This window comes from Leiobunum rupestre, chromosome 7 (assembly GCF_980474605.1).
Source record: "Leiobunum rupestre chromosome 7, qqLeiRupe1.1.hap1, whole genome shotgun sequence".
NCBI classification, from domain to species: Eukaryota; Metazoa; Arthropoda; class Arachnida; order Opiliones; family Sclerosomatidae; genus Leiobunum; species Leiobunum rupestre.
In genome coordinates, this window is record NC_143390.1 from 25,230,931 (window position 1) to 25,258,634 (window position 27,704).

General features: G+C 34.4%; 4 protein-coding genes across 4 annotated transcripts in view; all 4 read right to left on the reverse strand.

Moving 5' to 3' along the window:
• Positions 1-13,382, reverse strand: part of LOC149935357 (ecotropic viral integration site 5 ortholog-like) — an 89,870-nt gene extending 76,488 nt beyond the window's left edge. Inside the window, exon 1 of the mRNA XM_090154740.1 lies at positions 13,027-13,382. The gene's annotated coding sequence lies outside the window, so the exon portion shown is untranslated. The remainder of the gene's footprint in view (positions 1-13,026) is intronic.
• On the reverse strand, positions 10,492-11,864 carry LOC149935359 (uncharacterized). The gene is made up of 2 exons (XM_090181514.1): positions 11,165-11,864; positions 10,492-11,105 (listed from the first exon to the last, which is right to left on the reverse strand). Exons 1-2 carry the CDS (start codon positions 11,505-11,507, stop codon positions 10,558-10,560), a joined length of 891 nt encoding a protein of 296 aa, XP_090037640.1. The 5' UTR covers positions 11,508-11,864; the 3' UTR covers positions 10,492-10,557.
• A 556-nt stretch (positions 13,383-13,938) lies between the features above and the next one.
• On the reverse strand, positions 13,939-23,826 carry JMJD6 (Bifunctional arginine demethylase and lysyl-hydroxylase PSR). Its single transcript, XM_090153972.1, has 9 exons — positions 23,687-23,826; positions 16,434-16,648; positions 16,202-16,351; positions 16,042-16,145; positions 15,827-15,919; positions 14,964-15,111; positions 14,709-14,897; positions 14,447-14,634; positions 13,939-14,310 (listed from the first exon to the last, which is right to left on the reverse strand). Exons 1-9 carry the CDS (start codon positions 23,766-23,768, stop codon positions 14,250-14,252), a joined length of 1,230 nt encoding a protein of 409 aa, XP_090010098.1. The 5' UTR covers positions 23,769-23,826; the 3' UTR covers positions 13,939-14,249.
• LOC149935361 (proteasome activator complex subunit 4-like) lies at positions 17,497-23,824 on the reverse strand. The gene is given in 2 exon segments (XM_090153971.1): positions 17,497-23,606; positions 23,687-23,824. A coding segment is annotated over 1 exon segment (5,505 nt). The 5' UTR covers positions 23,506-23,606; positions 23,687-23,824; the 3' UTR covers positions 17,497-18,000.
• Positions 23,827-27,704: the final 3,878 nt, after the last annotated feature.

Below are 27,704 nucleotides of genomic sequence, written 5' to 3' on the forward strand. Positions count from 1 at the left end.
AATACCTGATTTTGAAATTATATTAGAATAATTATATTGTTAAACTTCTTTCATTTTTAAAAATGTAGTAAAAAATGAAAGATATTGTAATTAAAACATTTCTTAATTTCTTTATTACCTAAAAATATTTACAATATTTACAAATTTTTATATTGTTTAACTTCTTTCATTTTTAAAAATGTAATTGCTTGACTTAAATAAAGCGTGAAAATTATTAGTTTCAAATGATATTTACAAATCTTATCAACTCTAAAGTCCATTTTTCAGGTATTAGTAAGTATTTCATACAAACTAACTTCTAAAATATGGATTTAGTTCGTAAATAAAATTATTTTAAATTACTTTGAAGGACTCTTTATACGTTTTGAACTTGAATAATATTAAAAACAATAATCTAAGATACCCTTTAAAGTTAAATTCCTTTAGTTTATCAGTAAAACCACTTACTTTAAGTATTTTTAATCCGTTCGGTCTAATAGTAGATTACGCACCTATAATCCATGATGTTTTCATTTAAATTCAAATTATAACGAATTGAAAGTTTGAAGAAAATATTAATTTAGTTTGTAAATGAAATCCTTTTATAGTACTCTGAAGGGCTCTTAATACGTTTTGAACTTCCAAAATAAATTAATGTACTAAGTTACGTTTAAAAGAACCTTCTGTAACAATTCCAATATATATATATATATATAAAAAACCGTGATAAATAGTAAAACCCACTTATTTTTCAATAAATACATTTCAGATACACAAATTAATTAAATAAAAGTATTTAAATAAGAATTGCTTCACTAAATTATGCATTTGTACTTTAGATAATACCTGATTTTGAAATTATATTAGAATAATTATATTGTTAAACTTCTTTCATTTTTAAAAATGTAGTAGAAAATGAAATATATTTTAATTAAAACATTTCTTAATTTCTTTATTACCTAAAAATATTTACAATATTTACAAATTTTTATATTGTTTAACTTCTTTCATTTTTAAAAATGTAATTGCTTGACTTAAATAAAGCGTGAAAATTATTAGTTTCAAATGATATTTACAAATCTTATCAACTCTAAAGTCTGTTTGTTTTATTTAAAAAATAGGCTTGTTCACTTTCGATTATTTAAACATTTAACAATTTTTATTTAACTATTGGTTATTTAAATAAATACCACTTTTATTCAAATAAATGCTTGGTTGGGTAAAAAACACAATTAAATAAGTTAAAATGATATTCTTTTTACCAACGTTTTTTAAATAAATCGGAAAATTTGTGGATAAAAATTAATCGACTGCCGAACACTAGAAGCAATTCTAATTTAAATGCGTATATTTAAATAGGAAAAAATGAACGATTCGATCGGAGGCATATCATTAATTTAACGTATTGAACGTAGAGTAAGAGGCTTTTGTAGTAATTACTACCTATATTTGCATTTCAGAAATCTATTTTAACATATTGAACGCCAAGAAAAGAGGCTTTTGTAGTACTTACTACCTATATTTGCATTTCAGAAATCTATTTTAACATATTGAACGCCAAGAAAAGAGGCTTTTGTAGTATTTACTACCTATATTTACATATTGGAATGTAATTTAACGTATTGAAGGTAGAGTATAGAGATTTTGTAGTATTTACTACCTACATTTGCATTTCAGAAATCTTTTTTAACATATTGAACGCCAAGAAAAGAGGCCTTTGTAGTATTTTTCCTCCTATATTTACATATTGGAATGTAATTTAACGTATTGAAGGTAAAGTATAGAGATTTTGTAGTATTTTACTACCTATATTGGCATTTCGGAAGTATATTTTAACGTGTTGAATGTAGAGTATAGAGAGTGTTCTAGTATTCTTCTTCCTACGTGACTACACCGGAAACGTCTCTGTGTTATTCGCTTTAGTAATCAAGCCGACTCTGAACATATGTTTTACTCTTTATTCTACGAGGTTTAAACATACACCATTTCAGTACATTCTTAACTTATTCCATACGCTATTTAAAACACATGCGATAAAGATAACGAGGAAACAAATTAACTCTGAACATATATGTTATGCTATATACGTGAAGGATGTTGTAAGTTTAAATTCATAATGGTTAATGTGTAGTATTTTTCTACCTTTTTACATTTTATAGTATTTCTTTATCTATATTTGTGTATCGGAAATGTATTTTAACGTATCGAACGTAGAGTAAATTTTTTTATATTTTCTTTATATATTTGCGTATCAGAGTTGTGTGTTGTCGTATTAAAAGAAGAAAAAGGAACTTTTCATAGTGTTATTCTACCTATTTACATATCGGAAATGTATTTATATTTTACCGTATTTAAAATATAGGTAATTGTTTTTATTGGCTTGACTTAAATAAAGCGTGAAAGTTATTAGTTTCAAAATGATATTTACAAATCTTATCCACACAAATTTAATTTAATTTTAATTTTAGTGTTTTATAGTATCTTTCTGACTATATTTGTGTATAAGAATTATATGTTACCGTATTTAAATAGTAATAAAAGTGAATTGAAAGTTTGAAGAAAATATGAATTAAGTTCGTAAATAAAATCCTTTTATAGTACTTTGAAGGACTCTTAATACGTTTTCAACTTGAATAAAATTAAAAACAATAATCTAAGATACCTTTAAAGTTAAATTCCTTTAGAGTTTATCAGTAAAACCACTTTAAGTATTTTTTCAATCCTTATACCTATATTTACATATTGGAATTGTTACAAAAGGTTCTTTTAAACGTAACTTAGTACACTAATTAAGTATTTTTAATTTACCGTAATTAAAATATAGGTAAGTGGTTTTTATCTTATTTTATACCTACGGAAGGGATAAATAAATTATAGCAATAAATTTTTGGAGTTTGGAGATGGGTGGAAAAAAAAAATAAGGCTCTTCGTTTTTCCAACTGCTTTTCTGATGTACCCAAAAATGGACCAAAATAGACCAAAAGTACCCTTAAAACGACCAAAGTCTCCATTTTCGGCCCTATGTACCCCATTTCGGACCAAAAGTACCCCAAACTGGACCTATTAGCTTTATTGTAATGTTAAACTCCTATAGAGATTCCCCTAAAAGAAAAAAACTTGCGGTCCAATTTTGGGTACATGAATTATTTCGGAGAGGGAATCCATGTTTTAAATTCAAATTAACCGCGCGCCCGGGCAATCCGCTCCTCCCAGGTTATCCGCGCACGCGCGCGCTATCTTCCTGCCTAGGTTATTAATCATACAACTTACATAATTTCCACTTATTTCGTACGATAAAACGCGATCGAGATATTCGTTTTAAGAAATACTCGTGAGTTTGGTTCAAGTGTCAAGCGTACTACAGTGATATTAAAATGAAGTTTTAAAAATATTTCCATTCTACTTTAACAACGAATATTCCATGACGTCAAAACACTTCAATTCAAATTAACCGCGTCCCCCGGGGTAATCTGCGCACGCGTCGCCTAGGTTATCAATTTTTACATCATTTCAACTTATTCCGTACGATAAAACTTGATAAGATATACGTTCAAGTATCTTTCGAGATAAGCGTAGATAAATGAACAAGTTGGCCTGGACACAATATGTTGATATACGGGAAAACAAATCGTCGCGAGAAATACCCTAAATACATTGACTTTTCGACGATTTTACCCCCATTTCATCCCTTAAATCCCGGATTTCGATCCCGAACCCAAACCCGAACCCGGGATCGATGCCACACCCTCACTTTCCTTCTACTTATATCGTAGCGTGAAAGCGAAAACCACGTATCATTTTGGAGGACATTTTGATAAATATATCGATTTAAATATTAGAAAGAGTAAAGGGATAATTATGGTGCGTGCGTTTCGGAAAAAAATATACCGTCACGAATAAATGTGATAAAGGACTAGTGATCAGAAATCATCTTACAATTTAAATCACTATTTAAAGCGAAAACCACGTACCTCGAGTTAAGTGGGTTTTGTTTCAAGCGACGATATTTACTCGATCAATGGACGATAATTTTATTTTCAAGTGGAAAAATACAGAAAGAAAAAATATACAATTGGTTCCAATAAGAATAGGCAGTAGACGAATCAACTAAGCGGCGAAGTGTCATTTACAGAAATCGACCCGAGTTTCACCACCCGAGAAAAGATATATATATTTTTATTTCTTATCACAAAACTGTAATTTTCTTATACGCCGTTAGTTGAAAGAACTTTTTTTTATAAACTTTAAACTTTATTTACAAAATAAATAAATGTAAACTTTCCTATAACGATTTTCCTCGTCGAATATATTCGAAGATGTTTTTCGAATTCTTTTAAATTTAAACTCGGAACAATTTTATTTTAGCGCGAGATAAAAACTGAACAGAAGCGCGTTTTAAATTGGGTTCCAAAAGGTTTTCTCATTTTCTACAACCGTACGTAGTAAGTTACATTCCTACGGGCGAAAAAATATAAAAAGGAGCTGTGTCTTTTCTCTTAAAGAGTGTCTCGTAATATCAAAAGAGAAAAGAGGATTGCCAGCTTCAGAATTGTATTTTTTCTTCCGGACAGTCTTTTTAGTCGAATCTCTTTTGGTTTTTTGCTCCCGAGATAAAACGAACGGCGTGAATTGGATATTATATTTCCGCTACGTCTACTAACAAAAATTGCTTCGTGTAGGGTTTTTTTTTGTAGCGCGAAAGCTGCCATACGCGAGCTTTATAATGCAATAAATAAAATATCGTCTAGAATTTATCCAGGCTACCATAGAATATGTTCCTCTTATGATCCCCGGTAGAAAAGCCACGCCCCTTTGGGTAATCTTTCCCTTTTACCAAGAGAAAGGAGCGTAGAACAGGATTTAACCGATTTAAACCAGGATAAAACCACTTATACCAGGTTCTATAATAAGATATTTTTTACATCGTTACAACAGCGTTGCCAGACGTACGATAATTATCGTAAACGTCGATAATTTCGGGCTCATTTTTGGGACGTACGATATATAGTACGCATTTTTCGATAATTCAACTTACGCGTACGATAATGTCCTATAATTTGTAAATTGGTTGAAAAAATTAGAATTTCAATCCGTCGAACTTTAATTGTTATTAAAAAATGATTTAACAAGATTAACGTTAGTATTTCACAGAAAACTCAAATTTACCGCCAGTTTTCAGGCGTACGATCATGTATTTTTGAAATCGATAATGTTTTGGCTCTGGTACGATAATTTGAGTTTCAGGAACTGGCAACGCTGACAGTGCAGAAAACTGTAAACAACAATCGAGAGGTCTTTGATGGAAAGAAATTCTGGGATTTTTACCGAAATTTTCTACGGGATTTTGGTCTATATAGGACCCCGCGAAAAAAATAGTGTATATGTTTTAACTGGTGACAGCTATTGGCAACCAGATTTCCCTGATATTTCTATGCTTTCCCACAAATATTTCCCTGATTTTTCCAGCTGCAAGATAAAATAAAACAGATTAACTTATTTCATGATTGTCGTTTAAGTTAGATTGGTTCAATATTATCATTTAAAAGAAGAAATAAAGACAAATCTTTAATAAGGAAAACTTATTGATGCAAATCTGTATTCATTAGGGCAACTTTCTGAACCCTCATATTCCTGTTTGTTACTTAAAAATTGGAATTTCCCCGATCGTTACTTAAAAATTGGGATTTCCCCGATCGTTACTTAAAAATTGGGATTTCCCCGATCGTTACTTAAAAATTGGAATTTCCCCGATCGTTACTTAAAAATTGGAATTTCCCCGATCGTTACTTAAAAATTGGGATTTCCCCGATCGTTACTTAAAAATTGGAATTTCCCCGATCGTTACTTAAAAATTGGAATTTCCTCGATTGTTACTTAAAAATTGGGATTTCCCCGATCGTTACTTAAAAATTGGGATTTCCCCGATCGTTACTTAAAAATTGGAATTTCCCCGATCGTTACTTAAAAATTGGAATTTCCTCGATTGTTACTTAAAAATTGGGATTTCCCCGATCGTTACTTAAAAATTGGAATTTCCCCGATCGTTACTTAAAAATTGGAATTTCCCCGATCGTTACTTAAAAATTGGGATTTCCCCGATCGTTACTTAAAAATTGGAATTTCCCCGATCGTTACTTAAAAATTGGAATTTCCTCGATTGTTACTTAAAAATTGGGATTTCCCCGATCGTTACTTAAAAATTGGGATTTCCCCGATCGTTACTTAAAAATTGGAATTTCCCCGATCGTTACTTAAAAATTGGAATTTCCTCGATCGTTACTTAAAAATTGGAATTTCCCCGATCGTTACTTAAAAATTGGAATTTCCCCGATCGTTACTTAAAAATTGGAATTTCCCCGATCGTTACTTAAAAATTGGAATTTCCCCGATTGCTACTTAAAAATTGGAATTTCCCCGATCGTTACTTAAAAATTGGAATTTCCTCGATCGTTACTTAAAAATTGGAATTTCCCCGATCGTTACTTAAAAATTGGAATTTCCCCGATTGCTACTTAAAAATTGGAATTTCCCCGATTGCTACTTAAAAATTGGAATTTCGCCGATTGTTACTTAAAAATTGGAATTTCCCTGATTGTTACATAAAAGTATTTATCTCGTTTTCAAAGCTTTAAAAAAATGGTTTAAAGCGTGGTTTTTGCTCAGTGGTGAAAACCGGTTAAAGGAAGGTGGTTAAAACCGGTCTGACTGGTTCTTGCCAACCCTGGAGAAGACACTTCAGTACGATAGCAGGATCTCCGAGTGTAGGTGGATAATATCTTCCAGGAACCATTCGTGGATTTCCAAAAGACTGTATTTTGTATCAAACGGTCTTTGTCAAGAAAGCAAAGCTTAGCGAAGGGGAACGATAAAAATTCGATTTATATAGGAAATTAACCGTTTAGCTTTTAAATAGAATTGGAAGAAAACCTTTTCCTACGCGTATAAAATTAATTTATATTCACGCTATAATTTTAAATTTTTAACACAAAGTTAGTTCCGAACGAGAAATTACAAATAAAGCAAAATTCCACTTGAATTATTACGGTTCGAAAAATCGAGGTCGGTCGAATAACAAGCGCTAAAGATTAAATTAAGAAGTTCAAAAACAGCTCCCGAGAATAATTTTCCATTTATATTCAAAAATGCGAAACGGGTAATTATTAAAATCGGTTCCGAGCATTCAAGCGTGTACTAACAAAATAAAAAGTACAGACCGTACACGTAAGTCGGTGGGACTTGCAAATTATCTCGCTAAAAAATGCGCCCATCGAAAAATGACTGAGACAAGAGAGACCTTAAACTGATAACAATGAGAAAACGAAATGATATTTTGACCAATTGACCCTAATACGGTATCTACCCGAAGGGAAATGTAAACTTAGCCTCGTTAAACGACAATTTTGAATTCTGGGAGCGCTAAAGATTAAATTAAGAAGTTCAAAAACAGCTCCCGAGAATAATTTTCCATTTATATTCAAAAATGCGAAACGGGTAATTATTAAAATCGGTTCCGAGCATTCAAGCGTGTACTAACAAAATAAAAAGTACAGACCGTACACGTAAGTCGGTGGGACTTGCAAATTATCTCGCTAAAAAATGCGCCCATCGAAAAATGACTGAGACAAGAGAGACCTTAAACTGATAACAATGAGAAAACGAAATGATATTTTGACCAATTGACCCTAATACGGTATCTACCCGAAGGGAAATGTAAACTTAGCCTCGTTAAACGACAATTTTGAATTCTGGGAGATTGGCTGGTGACGTCATTGGATGGCGACCTAGCGGAAAGACGAGTTAGTCCCGTTTATTTTCATCACAGATTCCATTTCGAAGAAGATCCAAAGGGGGAATATATAATCGCGGATTTTATACGATAAAGAACATTTCGAGTTTTTGGAGAAGGAAACTCGACGAAAAATAGGTTACGCTAAGGGGCACTTTTCAGGGTGGGCTGATTAAATTCCCTGACATTTACAGGTTTTCCCTGACCATTATTGTAGATATACCAAATTGCCAAATTTTCCCTGACCATTTTTGTAGAATAAATTAATGGTTTGAGGAAAAATCTTGAAAAATATGTATTTTTAATACAAAATTCATTTGCCTGATTTTTGTTGGGGTCCTTTTCAAATTCCTTGACTTTTCCCTGGCCCGTCAAATATTCGTTCATTATACAGGAAAAGAGGCATTAATTGTATAAAAATCCATAAATACAATAAAATTAAAATAGTCCGATTTAAATAGAAAAATTCATCGATTCGATTTTTATGAAAAAAAAAATCAAAAACGTGCCAAGCCTGGCACTTTTAAAGGTAGAATCAAAATATTTATCTTTTTAAAATAATCTGAAAGATGATCCACTTAAAATTCGATTTTCAAGATGACTCATTATGTAAATACGGCGATCTCCAGCCAGCATGCGTGGCACGATTTGCGAATTAAATTGGTCTATTACGTCATACAGGCAAGATGAAATGAGGAAACACGAATTAACCAACGAAAACGTTAAAAGTTATTCCACCTTTTCGAAGTTTACTAAAGAGACTAAATGTGCGTTATATGAATTGAAACGGTTATTTAACTATTTAAACGTTAAGGCTCAATAACGTGGAATGCATTTACTCTTGTGGCGGTCATAGCCCCCCGTAAGGTCGATTTTCCTTACAGCACAGTCAGCGCTTTCGTGGCCAGCTAAGGATCATTACATTTCAAATCAACGTTGTTCGTTTTAACTAAAGATCAAAAGTAAATGAACGAAGGCCGAGGGCTCGGACAATCGAAAATTTTGTGTAAGGGATTTTGAATCTTAAAGTTATTTTGGAAAACCGACACTGATTTCCAGATTTTTGTGGACGATTTTCGTGTTGAATTCTAAATTTTTATGCCCATTTCGATATTTTGGAAGTAAGTTTTGCTCGGATTTCGGCATTTACGTTTAACTTCTAAATGTTTATGCCCATTTCGATATTTTTGAACTAATTTTTGCTTAGATTTCGGCGTTTACGTTTTAATTTCTAGATTTTTATGCCCATTTCGATATTTTTGAACTAATTTTTGCTTAGATTTCGGCGTTTACGTTTTAATTTCTAGATTTTTATGCCCATTTCGATATTTTTGAACTAATTTTTGCTTAGATTTCGGCGTTTACGTTTTAATTTCTAGATTTTTATGCCCATTTCTAACAACCACTATATTGTACTCTGGCAGCCATTATGGTGGGGCAAACTGTTTGGATGACGTTGTGGCACGTGGTAGCGTTACAACTCAATTTAAATACTATAGACGGGGAATAAACGACTTGGAGCAATTTCATCGGCAAGTTGCCTACGAGGATATAAAATCCATTCCCTCTTGGTAGTTATAAAAAAAGGGGAGTCATTTTTGGGGATAAAAAGGCAGAAAATTATCGCTTTCTTTAACGAGCAGCGACGTGATCAGGGAGGCTCCAGAAAAACGATTTGACCCAAAAGCGACGAAAAAATTGGTTTCTAAAATCCGTCGTAGACACCCTTCAGGGGCTCACGGCTGGATCTTAGCCCTAATAATGGCTCCTACACCCCAACAACGCCCTTCTTTTAATTGGCCGCGTTTTAAAGCTCTGCGGAATATCAGATCCAGTCTCGGTAAAAGGTCACCTGACACTTGGGATAAGGTACGATTCTTTTTTTTTTTGAGAACAAACTCGTGGTGTCGGTCAAAGGCCTTAGACACCAAAAAGTCCGGAAATGGTCGGAAAGATACAGAGTTATCGTATAGAGCTAACAGTTCTACGTCACACGACGTCACCCATGCTTTTTCCAATTGAAAAATATTCTACCCAACATGGCGGCCACAGCCAAAGCTTTGGGGTACGTTCAGCAGAGCTCAGCGCTGACACCGATGAGTAAGCGCTGACATCGATTTTTCACTGTACGCTTTTTTGCGTTTCCAGTTTGACGTCACGATGGCTCATCGATGAGCCATCAAGTCATCGGCTCGAAGAGTCGGTTTTTTAGTTAGTGTGACGTAAAACGCGTAGCCAATCTAAGAAAATGGCGACTTCTTCTGAAGAGCAGTTAATTGAAGTAGCGCTCCTTGACAATGATAAAAATTGTTATATGATTGCCGTGAGACCCGGAGATCACGCAAGGATATTAAGAGGTATTCTATTGTTTGATATATTAATTATAACACTTGTCTTTTTAATGTAATCCATCGTATATCTTTAAGCCTTGGCGTTTGTTATTGTTTACTGTCATAGGGCATGCTTTCACGTGGTTAATTTTATCATGGATGTAGAAAGGAACTACGTTATAATTAATTTTGTTTTATTTTTTAGACGAAAGTTTTGCAAGATTTTGCTTAGAACAAGCAAAAACAATTGGTATACAAACCCAAACTTTTCAAAATGAACTTTTGAAAAGATTAGATAAAAAAAATGAAGTTTTGTCTAAAATGGTTGATTCGTTAATGAAAATGTAGAAATGATAACTATCTTTATTAAGTAATTTTTAACAAAGCTCAAATAACTTCAAGAAATAATAAAATTTATTTCGCAAATGCATAACCAAATTTTACATAGGTGTTAAGACAGCTTTAAATGTCTTGCAATTGTCTGGGAAGCCTTATATTTCTTGCAATATCATTTCTTTTCATCTTTGCAGCTTCTGAATTAGTATTATCAGCCTCTTCCATTATTTCAGCTGTTACATGTTCAAAATTTTCATCTATATAATCACCCACATCATCATCTCCATCGTGCCTCAAAATAAAATTATGCAAAATGCATGCAGTCATAATCACTTCTGAAATTTCAGCTACTAAAGACATGTCTAAGTATTTTAGTCTGCGGAAACGGCCCTTTAACAACGCAAATGCCCTTTCTATCATCTGGCGAGCTGAACTATGGCAAGTATTGTACGCTCTTTCCTGAATTGTACGATGTCCATTTTCTTTGAAAGGAGTCATTACGAATTTGTCTAGCGGGTACGCGCTGTCACCCAGAATGTGCCCATTATCATCACTCCTTAAGCCATTTTTGAGGAACTGGTAAATCGCACTCAAACGCCACATTCTCGCATCGTGGACAGAACCAGGCCATCCACAGCAACAATCAATGAATATTAATGTTTCATTACAAATGCCTATGAAAAATAAATATTTATAATATTTTTAACAAAAGTTCACATCCAAATTAAATTACCTTGTAATAATATCGATGTTCTCTTCTTACGATTATAGTACGCATTTTTATCTTCATTTGGCTCCTTTATGTCGATGTGACAGCCATCAACTGCACCAACTGTCATAGGGAAACCATATTTTGTTTCACAGACTGTCATTGTTTGGTTCATTTTTTCTGTAGTAGGCCATGTAATGTATTGTTGTGTTAATTTTGACACTATTCGAACGAATTCAATGAACACATAATGTGCGTTTCCCTTTGATAGATCGAAACGATCTCCAATGCTCCTGAATGACTCAGGTGTTGACAGAAGCCACAACGAACCTAACACCCGTTTCTCTATTGGTATGGCAACGCACATTTTTTCATTAGCAACAGCTCCTCCATAAATATTGATTAATTCCTAATGCACAAATTGAAATTAGTTTTGTTTACTTTTATTCATCAACAGCGGTCCTGCTCATTCGAAAATGAGATTTAAAATCTTTTTCTGTATAATATGGTACTACACTTTCCACATAGTCTGTTATTCTTACAGGTCTAGACCGAGGCTTAGAATTAGTGAATGTTGTTGCAATTAATGCGGCGCAATTTTTAGTTTTTTTAGAATAGTTAGGAGTGTAACAAATATTAACACCACCATTTTCAATTATTTCATCGGTAACAAGTTCATTTACGATCAAATACAGAAGTTTTCGTTTTTTTCGATTTTCTTGCCCGGAAAAATTATTTGCCGCCATTTTAAAAAGAATCGATTACTAAACAATACCCGTTCAACAAATTTCTACGTCATTATGACGACAGAGCTCAGCGGTTACAGTTTTAAAGAAACAGCGCTTTTTAGTCGATGAGCTCTACTGAACGTACCCATTGAGTGTTAGTTCCCGATTACTTTACAACCCTAGCCATTAAGTAATCAGTATGTAAGTAGTCAACGTAAATATGCAGCGACGTGAAAGCCCAGCGTCAATATCAGGCCCACGTTTAAGAGAGATTGTCCGGGCAAGGATGGCTTATGGCAAATCGATTTAAGGCGAGCTAAGGGGGTATAAATATTTGTAAGCCCATCCCCTGTACTTAATCCATTTCTAATTAAATTCGTTCAATATTTCGTTATAACCGGTTGCGACCACGACCAACGGTTAGAAAAACAGTTAAAAAAAATAACGATACGGATGATGAAGCGTGTAACAAGCCGAGACAAAAATCCAGAGTAACCCTACTTGGAACTACATTTACGCGTCCACAAACTTTAAGAGTAGCTGACCCCTCTCCCCTGACAAAAGTTTAACGTCATTTTCCACCCGCGCGCCAAATTATTATTTAGTAGGCCTTAACTACGTACTTTTGAATTCTTTCTGGCATCCGTAATAAATCAATTTTTTTTATTCCATTCTTTGATACGCGGGTTTTAAAAATGGATGGAGAATTTTGATGATTTATTAGCCGCTTCCCATTTTTATATACCCTACATTATCGCGGGGAAAGGTTAAGTTCAACGTACATTTGCTTTGATGGGTAAAGAAACATCAGGCAACAGTGACTATTTACTGGGAGTAAAAAAAACGTGGAAACATCATTTACACCGAGGAAATGGTTCGGAAAAGGTTAATCTTCTTTTTTCAACCGGGATCTATCTAATCAATAAAATTAGCCGAAAGTTTAACGAAGCGTAAGCAACCGTCGAATTTTCTGGCGAAAGAGTTTTTTCTTTATCGCTTAACTAAAACTCCTTAGCTTTAGAGCTAAAACGACACCACACGTTAGCCATTTCTTAGAAATACAGTAGGATATTCGAAATTAATGCCCCAAAATTGTTCAAACAACTAGCGTTTTTTTAAATGCTAATCAAGAAAGCAATAATATAAATGCCTACTTACATGTATCGTTTGAATTGCAAATGGGATTTCCTTCGACGACCTAGAACTTGAACGGGAATCCCTGATACCCTCTCACCGATATCACGTCGAGATGTTTTGGAATTTTACATCCATCGGTGTATCTTCCGGGGGCATTATACGGGCCTCGGCTCACAGAAACGCGTTTCGCGTACTCTATAACTAATAAAATTATTTCAGGGATTTACGTTCTTCGAAAAATTTTGCACCGCTTTTCGATTGTTTAAAGTCTTTAATTTGAAATCTAGTTAAAATAGTGAGAACTGAAGTAAATGTCAATCACACGATATCTGCAAACGGCGCGCGGCGAACACCATCTCTCGGTTTCGCGTTGCTAACTAACCTGGCTTCCTAGGCGCATTTAGAAGTTGAAGGGAAAAAGGGACGAATAGAACAGCTACCGCCATCTAGCAGACCCTATCGTATTATATATATATATGGTTTTTTTATTTATATGCTTATTTTAAATTGGGTTTTTGGCGGGTTTTATTTGTGCTGTAAATTTCTGGATGGGTTTTTGGTATTTCCTGAATTTTATTCAATGCTGGTTTTGTGTATGTATTTTTAATTTTTTTCGACTGTGCTCCTCGTTTGGGATGGAGCCGCCCTGTTCCAAAAGGGTTGTCAACAAATAAATCTTAAATCTTATGTTGTCGTAAATAACAATATACGCCTATTCCCTTAAATTTTGATTCGTAGAGTGCCGGACGCCATCTAGCTTAGGCAATCGCTAAATTTGGTCTTAATGTGCTAGCGTCATCTAACCTTCAACTTACGAAATATAACACAAAATAAAAAAACTTAAATACTCAAACTGCAAAAAAAAATACAAAAACTATCAATTTGATATTAATTTCTTAATTTACCTTCTTGTTTATTACAATATGTCAAAATATTTCAATACACTTTTTTCGTTACGTTTACCAGACTTAAAATTAAAAAAAAATAATTTGGCTTTTATGATAATGACTAAATTGAAAAAATATTAAACAATAGTTATTCTAATTTTAGAAGTGCACTTGTATTTAATTTGTAACTTATTAAAAAATGTTTTGATTTAAACAAAAACGGTGTAATAAACTTAAGCAAGCAAATTCGTATAAAACTAAGTTTAAAACCGATGGAAGAAGGCACGTTGAATCTTTGTTATTAAATAATAAAATGGAAGAAAACACAAAATTGTATCTTGGAAATTCATTTTAAGCCTATTTACGACGATTATGCCGTTGGCTCCTTTCATCCTTATCATGACTGGCTGATCTTTTTCTAAAAAAGGTTTGCGAATAAAGAAATAAAATCAGACATATGTTCGTCAACTTTTCAATAATGTAACCTAATTTCAGCTTTATTTTAAGAATTGTAACTTGGTTTCATAAATAGTTTTTTTTATAAGTTTTACAACCTCTTTCGTTTCCTGTCACCAAGGCTCTCTTTTCCAGAATCAACATCATCGTTGCTTTCCTCTCCTGAACTAGAACAACACGATGAAGATGAGGATGAACTAGATCCGCACGAACTATCAGACGCAACACCAGTGTCTTGATTAACATTAACGCAATCCGCTATCGCTGCTAATTCTGGACGGTGCTCCTATGTAATATATACGTATTTAGAATTACAAATTAGCTATGTTGCCCGACGAATGCGGAAATGAAGCTACTTGCTTTTAAACTTTGGTACCACTTGATTGACAACTTTGGCCTTCCACGTTTCGTTTTGTGCCACACAATTGGAAAATTCGTTAAACTGCAGAAATTCTGCGTGACTGCTATGGTATGATCCATGTTAATTACAACATGCCACCATCCTCCTGGTACGAAGACTGTTTCCCCCGGTTTCTGAAGGATCTCGAGCTAAGATTGTTAAATTTTATTAGTGAAAAATATTTAACTAAAACCACAAAATAAACCAAAACAAACAGGTTTGCAATCAGCGGGCCATGATGGTTCTTGGGTACGTGGATATATATGGGTAAACCACGTGATTGCTTCATCACACTGTTTTCCACCTTCATTCGGATGAACTTTAATTAATTCCCGAAGAGTGTGAGTAGGAAACAAACACCATCTGTTCCAATAGAATTAATTGTAAGCATAATATTATTTTGAAAAGCAGCAATTAGAGTCGAAAAATTAGTCAATATTTTAACAAACTTCGCAAAAATTAAGAAAGATATGAAAATTTTCTAATGACCATTTAGGTTGCTGACAAAATACAAGTTTTACACATTTTTGCAGAATAACTTACAAGCTATTCAACTGAAACACTGACAAAATAACATGAACATACTTTTCTACATAACAAAAGATGATAATTAAGCTACGCTAGTACCTTGCTTTGCTTCAATAACAAAGGAATCCATTGGGGCATATTTATGCTTACAACAATTGAAAGTTTCCGTAATCAAAAGATATACTATTAAAATATACTTAAAAATTGGTTATGAACGCAATTCATAGCATGGAAAATTAGCAAAAAACCACTGATCGTATTATTCCCAACTTGCAGATAATTATTGGGACATATGCAATTATATATTCTTGTAGCTAATTTATCCCCAATTCCAATAAAAAACAACCACTTTTCTTCATTAACTGCTCTTAAGTTATTTGAAAGAAATTGTTAATTCTAAGTGCATTTTGTGGCCATTTTCCAATGCTCGCACAAGACACAAGAGCACACCACCTTACATTACCAGAAAGGACAAAACTACTTTCCCTGAAATTTCCAAATCTTTCTTAATTGTTCTGAGATATTGTCATGGACTCTTGAGCAAATCTACCTTTTATGCCCTTTGAGAAGCGTGTTCCAGGCACTAGTTCCTAAGGGATCTATGTGAATTCCAGTACCAGACCTTGCGGATCCCATTACAAACCTGAAAAAAAGCATTTCATTTGGGTATAATAATTACTTGAGCAAAGGAGAAATCACAAGGTATGGTAGATAACAAGAAAAAAGTACAGAGTGGACTACGAAACAAAATTAGTCCATACAAACCATCTATAAGGGGGTCTTTTCTCTTCACTGGCATATTTAAAAAGATCATCTCTAAAATATTTTGGTACATCGTAGTCTTCTAGTAACTTTTTCTTGCGGGGATGCTGAAAAAATTAGTAAGTAAAAACTGATTTTTTTTAAAAACATACTAATACTATACCTCTCCGATGCTATCAAAAATATACAAAGGGCTATCATCTTTATTGTGTTCCATATAATGAACAAAATATTTCATTTTTAATTTCACACTATAGCCTTCATTATCTTCTCCACACTTAAATTTTTGATTTCTGTACTTCCTCGCTAGCCTCTACGCAGTTTCAAATGTTATAAAAAAATGGAATACATTATCATTTAATTTAAACTCAATTTTTATCAAAAATTATATATACCTGCAACGTCCATTTATAATTTGCTTTCCAATTTTCCGTTATTCCAGTAATTACAACTGGTTTATACAGTTTTTCATACTGTTCTACAAATCTATCAGTAGACACCTCTTCGACATCAATTCTTTCAACATCATCGCGTAGAGATGATAAATCTAAATCAAACTTTTCGGCGTAACCCAACTTGGTCCAGCCATCCTCATCTCGTTCATTTAATTCTACAATTATGTATAATAAGACAATAACCCCATGATAAGCTTTTATAGCCAATCCAAACTTTCAAGCTAATTGTGTGCTCAAGTCAAGTTGCGTGCTCAAAACTAATAAAACCTTTTAGGTAACGCAACTTAACCGTACAAGAAACATTTCCAGTAATATTTATATATGAAGTTTTAATTTGTAAATTAGAATGTTTTGTTTTGTACAAGTATACATAGCATTATAATAACTTTCCAAAATAAAATAATTTTCTAAAGAAAATTTAACCCTATTTTTTACAATTTGTTTCAGGATATAACCTTTCAAGTAATGAAACTGGTCATTATCTACTTGTAAATGGGACAAAGTAAAAATTAATTTAAATTACTTTCAAGCAACATTTTTAACTGAAAAAAGGATGCAAAATGAAATACAGGTATTTTTGAAATAACTAATCTGGGATAATAGAATAAACCACTGTTGCACGGTTAAAAACATTGATCAAAATGCTAAGTACATTTCGACTTTTACAAACAAGTATGTAACATTTTAACAAATATTTGAAATTCTGTAAGAATGGTTTATTCTGTTATTATCATATATGCACAAATATAATTAACTAATTACTTCTTATAATTTTTAATTCAGCAGCACCGGCATTAACACATGCTTAAATACCTAAATTAATCAACACTTTATAAACATAGCATTAGTTCTAAAACTCACTATAAGGACTCCTTGTAAAGGGGACCAGTAGGGATATTAAATTTTTTTTTATAAAAAATAGGGAAAAAGCCCACCACTTTTAATTGATAATAATACAACTAACTTACTGAGATATATACCATAACTATTAATGTACCAAAAGTTGATTAAAAAAATCATCAATTTAATTTTTAACATTTTTTCAGGTGTAACTCATACATATATTTAACAGAAATGTTTCTAGCTCTCAAATTGGTAAACAAAATTCATAGTCAATTGGGTAATCAAATAGTGACTGCGGCCTTCAACCTTTTTAGTTTTAAAGGATATGTCAAAAAAAAGGATTTAAAAATAAAATTTCCTTTGACAATCTATAGTCAAAAGAGCTAAAAACACTTCTGAATCAAATATTTGAAACACATGATTTACAATAATATTGTTGTTTTTAAGTTTCGTCTTAAAAAAAAATATTCAGAAAATAAAATACATTTCAACAATCCAGTCTTTATCTATAACACAGCAAATCTTTTACACCGATATAGTTTCTTTCTTATATTTTTTAAATAAGTTTTTCATTTGAAAGTTCAAGAAAATGATGATAAAATATACTCTTAAGCAAAATAAAATTCACTGAGTAAATTTTACATTTCATTTATACCTAAATAGCCTACGCGTAATAACTGGGAGACACCAATAAATCTGTGATGACTACGAGTTGGTCATCTGTAAACTTCAGCTTGTGGTCTCGCCAGTTGTCATGATGAGTTCGTCTGAAGTTTTGCAGAACTTTTTTCACTGTTGTGGGAATTGGTGCTGGATCATTTAAATGGTCTCCTAAAATAACTAAAATTTCTGGCAAAAAATCGGGCACATCATAGGGGTAAGCGTTGACGCAAGCACAAAGTCCCAGGACACCACCGTGTCTCTTAATCAAGTCAGCCAACTCAACAGTTTTTAAAAGGGAGTTTGGGTTGAGTTTCTTCTTTCTCAATTTGGTGTTACAAGATTTTTTGAATCTGTCCAAAAGTTCTTTGTTTACTTTGAGAAATTCACAATGCAAAAGCCCACCTAGACATTCGGCTGCGCATTCGCGAACTTCGAGTTGTTCATCATCTAGAAGATTAAGCACCAGAGAGCCAATATCCCTGACCCAGTCAGGATTATCCATAATGTTGAACATGTTGCTGAAAACCATCAATTGCAAGAAGGACAAAGCAGCTGACCGCGCATGCCAAGAGCTTTTCTCGGTGATTTCCTTAACGGTGGAGATGGCCGCTTCTGTGCTCTCCGGTAAGATCATAGCATGACCCAACATAGCTAAAGTGTACATGCAATCAAGCTGAAGTTCATCATCAGTAGTGTCACTTTTCAATGTGCAAAGGAGTGGCAGAAAAGTGTAGGTGTCTTTGGGAACAGAATGAACCGTGCGGGGTATGCTAGACATCAACCATTTACAGATTGTTTTGAAAAGATTGACAGCGTCTTTCCTCTCCTTCGACATGAAATCCACATCAAGACAATTGTTCTCGGTTTTTGCATTATCATTTGTCAGTACTTTCATTTGTGCGCCGATTTTTGTTATAAACTGAGAACGTTTGGGAGCTAATTGCAAACAATCAGCCGCTGCTGGTATTTGTATATCGTATAGAAATATATTGCACAATATGCTACCAAGTTTCTCCCGGACATTCTGAAATCCATGAGTCATGTGCGGTTCCAAATACTCCAATAGGCGATGCAAAAGCTCGAAAATGCGTCATTCTTGCTGTGCCAAAACTCCCAACAGCAGGTATAAGCGACTTGATTCCAAGAAAGAACCCCCTTCTCCTCTAATCGGATTTTCCATCAATAATTCAAAGAGCCAGTAATACTTGTTGGGATCTCGGCTTTCGGATGCTGTAGCGATACAAGTTCCCCAATCTCCAACAGTTTCTGGAGTTATCTTTTCAAAAACAATGGTCAGAATGGGGATTAATTCCTCTTTGAGTTTATTCATCTTCTCGAAAGGCCAGTGTTTACTTCCTCTCAAGAGACCCGCCAATATTTCAGCCGCGCATCTTTGATTGCTTTCTTGAACATCTGAGACTAACTCTTTCAAATGTGGGATAAACATAGGTAAAAAGGTATCTCCAAAATTGCGGAAAAGACCCTTAAAAAAATAAAATCGCTTGGCATTGAACTTGTCATGTCCTTTTCGTTCTTCCAAAGATAGGAACGTAATTAAACTCTTGATAAACTGAGGGTCGGTAAATGACTTGTATATGGATACTTCAGAATTCTTCAGGTCTGTTAATTTTCGGTCCAATATGGGTTGTTGGTCATCGTTATCATAAACCAAAAATGGTTTAGGCCAATCGTAGAATCCAATGTGAGTTTTATGTATATAGACAGACTGGTTCCATTTTTCTAGGGTGTCGGGAATCAAAGAGCTGTTGTATTGCATCCAAATATTCGATTGGGGTCTAATACTGCTTTTCTTCGATACACTGCCTACAAATTTCTCCAGTGTTTGGGAAACACACTCTCCGTTTGTAAGAGCTTCCAGGTTGATTGGTTTCTTAGCGTGTTGCTGCTTCTGTTGTTTCAAAATTGCCGCAACTACTGATATTGAGATCTTTCTAATTGCCAACGTGTCATGAATTAAATTTTTGACAAAGAAATTGACGAATCTGGGTGACGAATCAATGTCATGCCGTGTAAGTAAGCCCAACATTATCGTTGCTAGATTGTAATGACGCCAATGCAGATTACCACTTTCTGATAAATCCAAGACTGATTCGATTGTATTTAAATAGTAATTCAAGTTTTCTTTGGAAACATTTTCGAGAAGTTTGATTCCACCAGAAATTTCATCATTCGTTGATAATGGCCGACTAGGGAGAGGATTTCCACTTGTCCAAAATCCTTTTGCTTGTTCAACAACTCTGTCAGGTACCTCTAGATTTATTTGCATGGTTTCAAGGTATTTGCGAATGCTTTCTGAAATATGCTCTAGAAGTCGAATGATGGAAGGTTTTTCAGATGGTAATGATGCTACCAAAGCTGGCCAAACTTGGTTAACTACTTGCCAGTCATTGACAGTGAGAATGGTGTTTTGTTTCTGGCCAACTAAAAAATATAAAGATCCCTTAAATTCTTCATGATTTTCTTTAGGGTCTTTCTGCAAACTTCTGACAACGTCTGGAATGAAGATACGATAGGAAAATGGGAAATTCTGAAGGCAGAGTTGCATTACACTTTGCGCCTTGATTCTAACTTGGCTGTAATGACTTATGGATAACTTCAGGAGATTATGAGTCATTTCCTTGTGAAGCGGAGTGAATGGGCATTTACTTTTCTCTTGCAAACGGCTTTCATGCTGAAGAACTGCCCTGTCTACTAGCAAGCCCCTAATATGTTTCTTGACCCCGGATATTTTATCTTCGAGAGCTTTCTTGACTACATGAAATCCTTTCCATCTCTTATCAAAATCTTCCCTAGCAACTCCCCAGTGAAACATCAGAGCCTTAAAAAGCTTTACAACTTGGAAAAGCGATTTGGTGTCATCTTCCAGAACCTCAAGTATTTTCTCCATAACTCGATTGATTACATTGGCACAAACTTCTCTTATATTGCTACCATCTCTGAAATTTATTCCAACAGTGCCAGACTCTCTTACCCGGACAAAGTGTAAAGGAACGCAAGATTCAATAATGTCTATATTTTCCTCAGACCATATGGGCAAGGCCTCTCCGGCTCCCATAACACAATCTAAGATAATGGTTAAACTTTGGAGCAATTCTTCTCTGGTCAAAATGCTTTCCCCATTACTAAAGTTCCTCAACTTTTCCAATTCTGGTTTCATAAAATCTTCAAGAATTTCAACAGCTAGGTCCAGTTCATCCTGGTTTGGAATATGCCACTGAATTTGAAGGTCATGGATATTACCAGATTTGCCCCAATCTCGAATTGGTAGATAGTCCTTGAAAGTATCATCGTCAATAATAGAATCAGGTCTGGGAACGCTTCTAAAATCTAATGCGTACGTCATAGTCAAAGCCCTGAGAGTGTGCCTTAATAGGGCGCATGATAAGGTATATCCTTGTTTTGAAGTGAGCTGAAGCGTTCTTCTTAAGACCTTCTTTAGGGAATCAGAGTATGGTATAAGATGTTGACCATCACATCTGACAATTTCAGAGAGAACCAAGAGATTAAACAAAAGCTCGTCATCTAATTTTTCTTCTTTTAAAACATCATCACTATCTGTCAAATTTAGGACTAATCTTGATGTGTGTGGCAAGAATGACTTTAATGATAATTTGCCATTGCATCGAGAGGCGGAACGACACATGTTGGCCGCTAATTTTCCAGAAACTCTAATTTCCAAAATGTGGTTAGATATGAAAGTGTACAGTTTCCTAACTGCAGATTCCAAAATTTTTGGTGAACTCTGAGACAGTATGCTGGTAAAGGTGGAAGACAATGCTACTCCGAGTATGCTTTCTTCGGCATTCATTTTTTCAGTTTCTCTATCCAGGCGAGAGGTATTCTCGAGACTGCTGTTTTCAATTAAAATAAAGCAACGATCCATAAATTGTAAGACAAAATCTTCAAATTGAGCTGTGGCTAAGCACAAGTCATATTCAAGCGGGGTTAAGTCATTTCTGTAGTTAACCGCATTTGAGCAGTCAGTCAGTGGTACTAAAGTGGTGAACGTTGATATAAATTGGAAGGTAACCATGCATTTCTTGATGTCATTAGGGTCAATACCAGGTAGTGAACTCGTCAATAGAGGTAAGATATGAGAAGGTCCTTCCGGAAAGTATTTCCCACCTCTAACCAGAGATCTGGAAACAGCAACCATGCAATGCATTGTGGCAGTTAATCTATGTGGCTCGGTAAGAGTTTCTAAAGCTGAATAAAGTCGATCCAAAAGCGGTGGGATCATCATTTCTGGTCTGAGAAGAGAAAGATTTTTTAAGGCAGTTGCAGAGTCTCCGCTTCCACCTTTGCTGAAAATGGCCAAGAAAACCACATTCTTCATACTAGATACTAGCTTAGTGATATCCTCGTTAGTTAGTTTGTGAGCATCTGGAATGGGAGTTTGCCAGCCAACTTGTTTGTATCTTTCTTCGTGAATTCGCTTTACCAAAATGGCAGGCAGTTTAGACAACAGTTTTTGCAGCTTAATGATCCACTTTCCATTATTTGACGGGTGATAGTAAGACTCCAACATTTTAAAAAGATGATCAATGTGTTCCTGACATCGACCTCCCCCACCCAACATGGCTACAATCCAAATAACTATGGCATTTGTTTCGTAAGTACAGTGGCCTTGTTGTACTTGAATCCCATTAAAGCCACCAGGCAAATTTAGGCTTCTTAGCAACCTTGTGAATATAGCAGGCATATGTTTATCCCAATCTATGTAACCAACATTGGAGGCTGCCAGGCGGGCAAATAACCAAACCATATTGTTCTCCCAAGAAGGGGAATTATGGGAAGAACTCCAGATTTCCATAAATTCGTCAAACCATAAACGAAACCCTTTTGAATGTTCTTTGGGTGGAAGGTGGGTCGGTAAAAATAGATCAAAATAAGCCATTCCTTTGTTCATAGCAATATCAAAGGGACATAATAAGGATCGCCATTCGTCCAGCATTTCTTGAGTTGAATCTGCAGAGAAATACACTCTGCAAGACCTTATCAGGGATTTTAAAGTAGATTCCATAGTTGCTGGCAATAAGAGCATTTCCATATGTTCATATGGAGAATATAAAATTCTTTCAAATAGTTCATATAATGGACGCCAAGGTATTTGCAAGTCATCGCGAGATAAAAGCTCCTTTTTCTTTAAGAGTAAGGACAGCAGATGAGCAAGTTGCTGTATTACATCCATTTCCAATTCGGGAATGATTATTAGTTCAAAAGCTAATTTTATGAACAGTATATGGTCTGTTTTAGAAAATTTCCTTCCATACAGCTGGATATATTTCACAAGTTGCCATGTCCAGTAAGTAACACCGGGATTGACTTCTCTTAATGTAACCGCTCTCCCAAGATGAGTTTTGATTGCAACTAAAAGCTCTTGCGATTCTTTGTCCAATTTGTCAGTGTAAGGTAAAAATTTATTGTAAAGCAACTCTTTTTGGGGTTTAAAGCCCAAATATGCCTCTCGTTCGATTTGATCCATTTTTAAAAAGAGTTTTGACAATATCCTTTAAAAATTTCTGGTTGGAGGTGCAGTCACCCAGTAGACAATTTGTATTTAATTTTCAATTTGATTCAAATGCACTATATAAAGACCAAGGCCTATTAAAGATCCCTAAAAATAGGCCGGACAGTCAACTAAGTACACGTTTTGAAAGACATACCTGGCCTGGCTTTATTCTTAGCTTCGATGATCCTTTTCCTCCCTCTGCGATCTAATTTGCAGGATTCGTTATCTATAGGCATTATTCATTAAAAACTAACTAAATTAAACTGTCTAACCACTCGACTACTTCAAGAACTCAACCAGCCGTATTCTGCGTGACCCCCTAGGCAAGAAGGGAACCGCCCTCTTGCTAAAGAAGCTCCGGTTGGCTGAAATGTTTGGCGGGAATTCTCTTGCCTTTGCTTTTCTATTGGCTGTGGTTACGTCATGAGTGTTACGTAATATTTTGACTTCCGGCGCTTGTTCCGCCATTTTGGTATCATTTTTCACTATGGCGCTTCCCGAAGCTGTTGCTGCTGTCGCCGCAATAGCTGCGTTAGGCTTAGAAGAAAATGCAATTTATAGAAGAGACAACAGCTTGTAAAGGTATCGTCAAATTTTATATAACATTTTTATGAATAAAAAATCATGTGAGTTATTTCATTTCCACACCACCCTGAAGGTAGAAATAATGGTGTGTTTTTTACGAGGTATCCTATCCCCACATTCGATTTAAATAACTGAAATTGGGTTCAGGCCTAAATCCTCTGGCATCATAACCAGAAAAATTAATTTAACGCCTAATCTACCATAACAGGTGGCTGCAATTGACCAAAAGTGACTGCTAGCAATAGCTGGCTTATTGCTTCCGTCTTTCGCTCTTCACAAGCCACCAGTCTTTCAAGCGCATCAGCGAACCTTCTACAACTGTCGGCCACTACTTCAAGAGCTGAAGTATTCTTCTCTGAGGTATCAGCTACTCGGATCAAAGTGTCCCTTATTTCTTGCTGAGTTTCCTTTGACTCGACAATTTCAACTGCGAGCTTTTTTTCCTCAGATGCAAAACCGTCCAGAACATCACCAATTCTCTCCTTGAACACGAGAGAACTATAAGAAGAATATGGATGAGCTTGAAGTGGAAGTTTCCCTGCCTACGACTGATGACGGCCAAGCAGCCAGAAACTGCTAGTAGTGGATATTATAAAACCATCTCCCCGCCAGGTATTGCCCTTTTTTTTTGCAAATATTATTCATACTAATGTTATAAATTTTATCTGCAGATGTTTTTGATACCACTTCTGGCGAAGCACTCGGAACAGCTACAATTGGGGTGGTACTGGCTTCGTTGTGCTCTTAGAAGCTATGTGTAGGGCTTTGAACACTTTCACCATATTGACCATCATCGAAACCTATAACAACATTTGTATTACTATGAACAACAAGTCCAAATTGATAGCAATCTTACTGGAAATAGAAATTCCACTTGTGATGTCGTGCCACAGCATTAAATATCCTCTGAAAAGGATTGCTATCGCCGCCATTTTCTTTAGTTGATTGGCCATCTCTAGAAATGTATAATAGCTAAGGTTAATACGAATAATTCAATTTATTGGTAATTATTTATCAATTACAGGGCTATTTCATCCACAAACTGGAAGGTCTCTGGAGCATTCCTTAAAAAACATTTAAATTTGTAATTATTAGTGCTTTACACATATTCGCATGTTGTGCCTGTATTTAAATATTTTGGATTTGCTTATTTTTGCATGTTAATGTTTGGGCTGTATTTAATTTGTATGTCGTGCAATGGTTTTTAATCTTTTCCTTATTTTCAATTATTCAGTTAACCATTTTATTCAGCTTTTACCATTGTATTTAAATTTAACTATAGTGGCTTTAATAGTTGGAATGTAATTATTTTTGAGAAAGTACGTTACAAATATGAATGTTTACTCTGTACTTCCAGAAGCTGCTGCATCATATGCAGTGTCGATACCACCTGGTATTCCGGCATATGACACCTCTGCAAATAGAGCTTTTACCCTCTCTTCCAATGGAGTAAGTACTGGCAAATCAAATGCCGATCCTCCGCCAGTTTGTTTGATTTTCACATTGATTGATGCGGCTTTAGCCCGGAGACTAAGATTTTAAAGTATTCCACTTCTTGCGGTTGTCAGAGGGATTTCTTTATTGAGAGCCAATGCTGTTGACTGCGTCGGTTATTTCGATCCATAATTTGTGCTGCTGGGTATTCAGAGACCTTTATAAAATGCATAAAATAATTTTTATAGAGGTAACGCGAGAAATTTCTTAATTTCTCAAAGCATGCTTTTATTAACCAGAGCTTTCTTAATTAAGATATGTAATACACCTTTATGTTGTCGAAGTTCTGATAAGTTTCGTTAATCCATCTTTGATAGTAGGATATTGGTTTCTTTATAAGAAAAGGCTCTGCCTTTAACCTGGTGCTATAACCAAGGGTAAATGTTCTCAAGATTAATTTTTTTTAGCTTGTTATACAAATAATCAAAACCAACAAAAGAGGATGTTTTTATTTTAACATATAAACAAAATCCTACCATTAATTGTTACAACATACTACAGATTGATTTTGTAATAGTTTTTATTTTTGTTTGTTTATTATTGTATTACAAAGATTTAATTGGATTGAATAAATGCAAATTTAAAATAACAGCACCATTATTGCATGTTAATTCTATATTATTAAAAGAGGTTAAGTAATACTTAAACGTTAAGAGGTTATGTTTTACGAACAAAATTTGTTTAAATAATTTGAAGGTAATAAAAAAGGCTTGAATGTTTAATTTATGTTATAAATAATTCTAACAAAAAATATTATTTAACTTTTTAATTATTTTTAACAATAACAAATAGATGGCGAATAAAATGATATTTATTTTTAAGGGTTACAAATAGATGGCGAACTGAATGTAGATAATTTGTGAGGGTCACAAATAGATGGCAGGCCACTAAGCTGGGAACTGAAAATAAACAGACTATTAAGTTATTGCTTAGTCCAGGCCATATTAAATAGTCTATGAGTGAACTGCCTTAAGCTGAACTGAACTATCTATATCATCTTTGCGTCATAGTAATGACGTGTGATAAGCCAATACACTAATACGCATATAATAAGGTAGAAGACCCTTTTACAGGGGTACCGCCATTGTGTGTACATTTTTAATAATCTACTTGTTACTAGATGGCGCCATCATTTTAGAATCCGAAATAACAAAAATTATAATATCCGCGAAAGTCTAATTTAAATTGTGGTTATTTAAAAGCTGAAATTTTGTATAACTATATTTTCTAAAATATTTTATATAAACTTTCAGCTTGAAATAGCACTTAAATTATATAATAAATATAAAAATGTAATTTTATTTTTTCAAATTTTGCGCCAAAATATACACGCTGGTGTCATCTAGTGTAGAAATACGAAATTAAAATTTTATACTCGATGTCGGTTTCTAAAGGTTTGTTTCCCTGTATGTAATATGCGAATTGGTGTATAGAAGGGCCAAAGCAAGAAGGGTTGAATGGGGGGAGGGAGAACTGTTTCCTGTTTATTTCAGCCAACCGGAGCTTCTTAAGCAAGAGGGCGGTTCCCTTCTTGCCTAGGGGGTCACGCAGAATACGGCTGAACATCTCGATAAAGCTTGCATCAGCTAAGTATTCAATGGCTACGTGCATAAATTCGGTCCGCGGACGACTCTAGTAAATGCGCTGACTCATTAGATAAAAACTATTAGCCTGCTCTAAGCACCACAGAGCTACACTACTACCAGCCTTTACATTTAGTTTCAAAAAATCTGTAGCTCGAAACTGCCGTAGCTGTTCGAAGGCAGACCAAAAGTATTCGTTTTTTAATATTAAGAAATAGATTCGTTTATTGGTCACAAACAATCCCCGATAGATGTCGTGTTTACCTTTAGGTCATAGGTCAACTATTCAACATTCAATAACTAAAACCGGAAGTACTAAGTCTTTCAACAATTTTCAAAGATCAAGCGCTGAAACAGATTATTCCATGGTCGATGGACCATCGACTAATCATGGAATAATTGCGGAAAGTGCCTTAGACAGAAATGACGTTAAATACTTAGAAAAGTTTGTAAGATCTAAATAGGCCTAATTAGCGAATCATTTTGTCAATTAGTACACAATATGGCCAT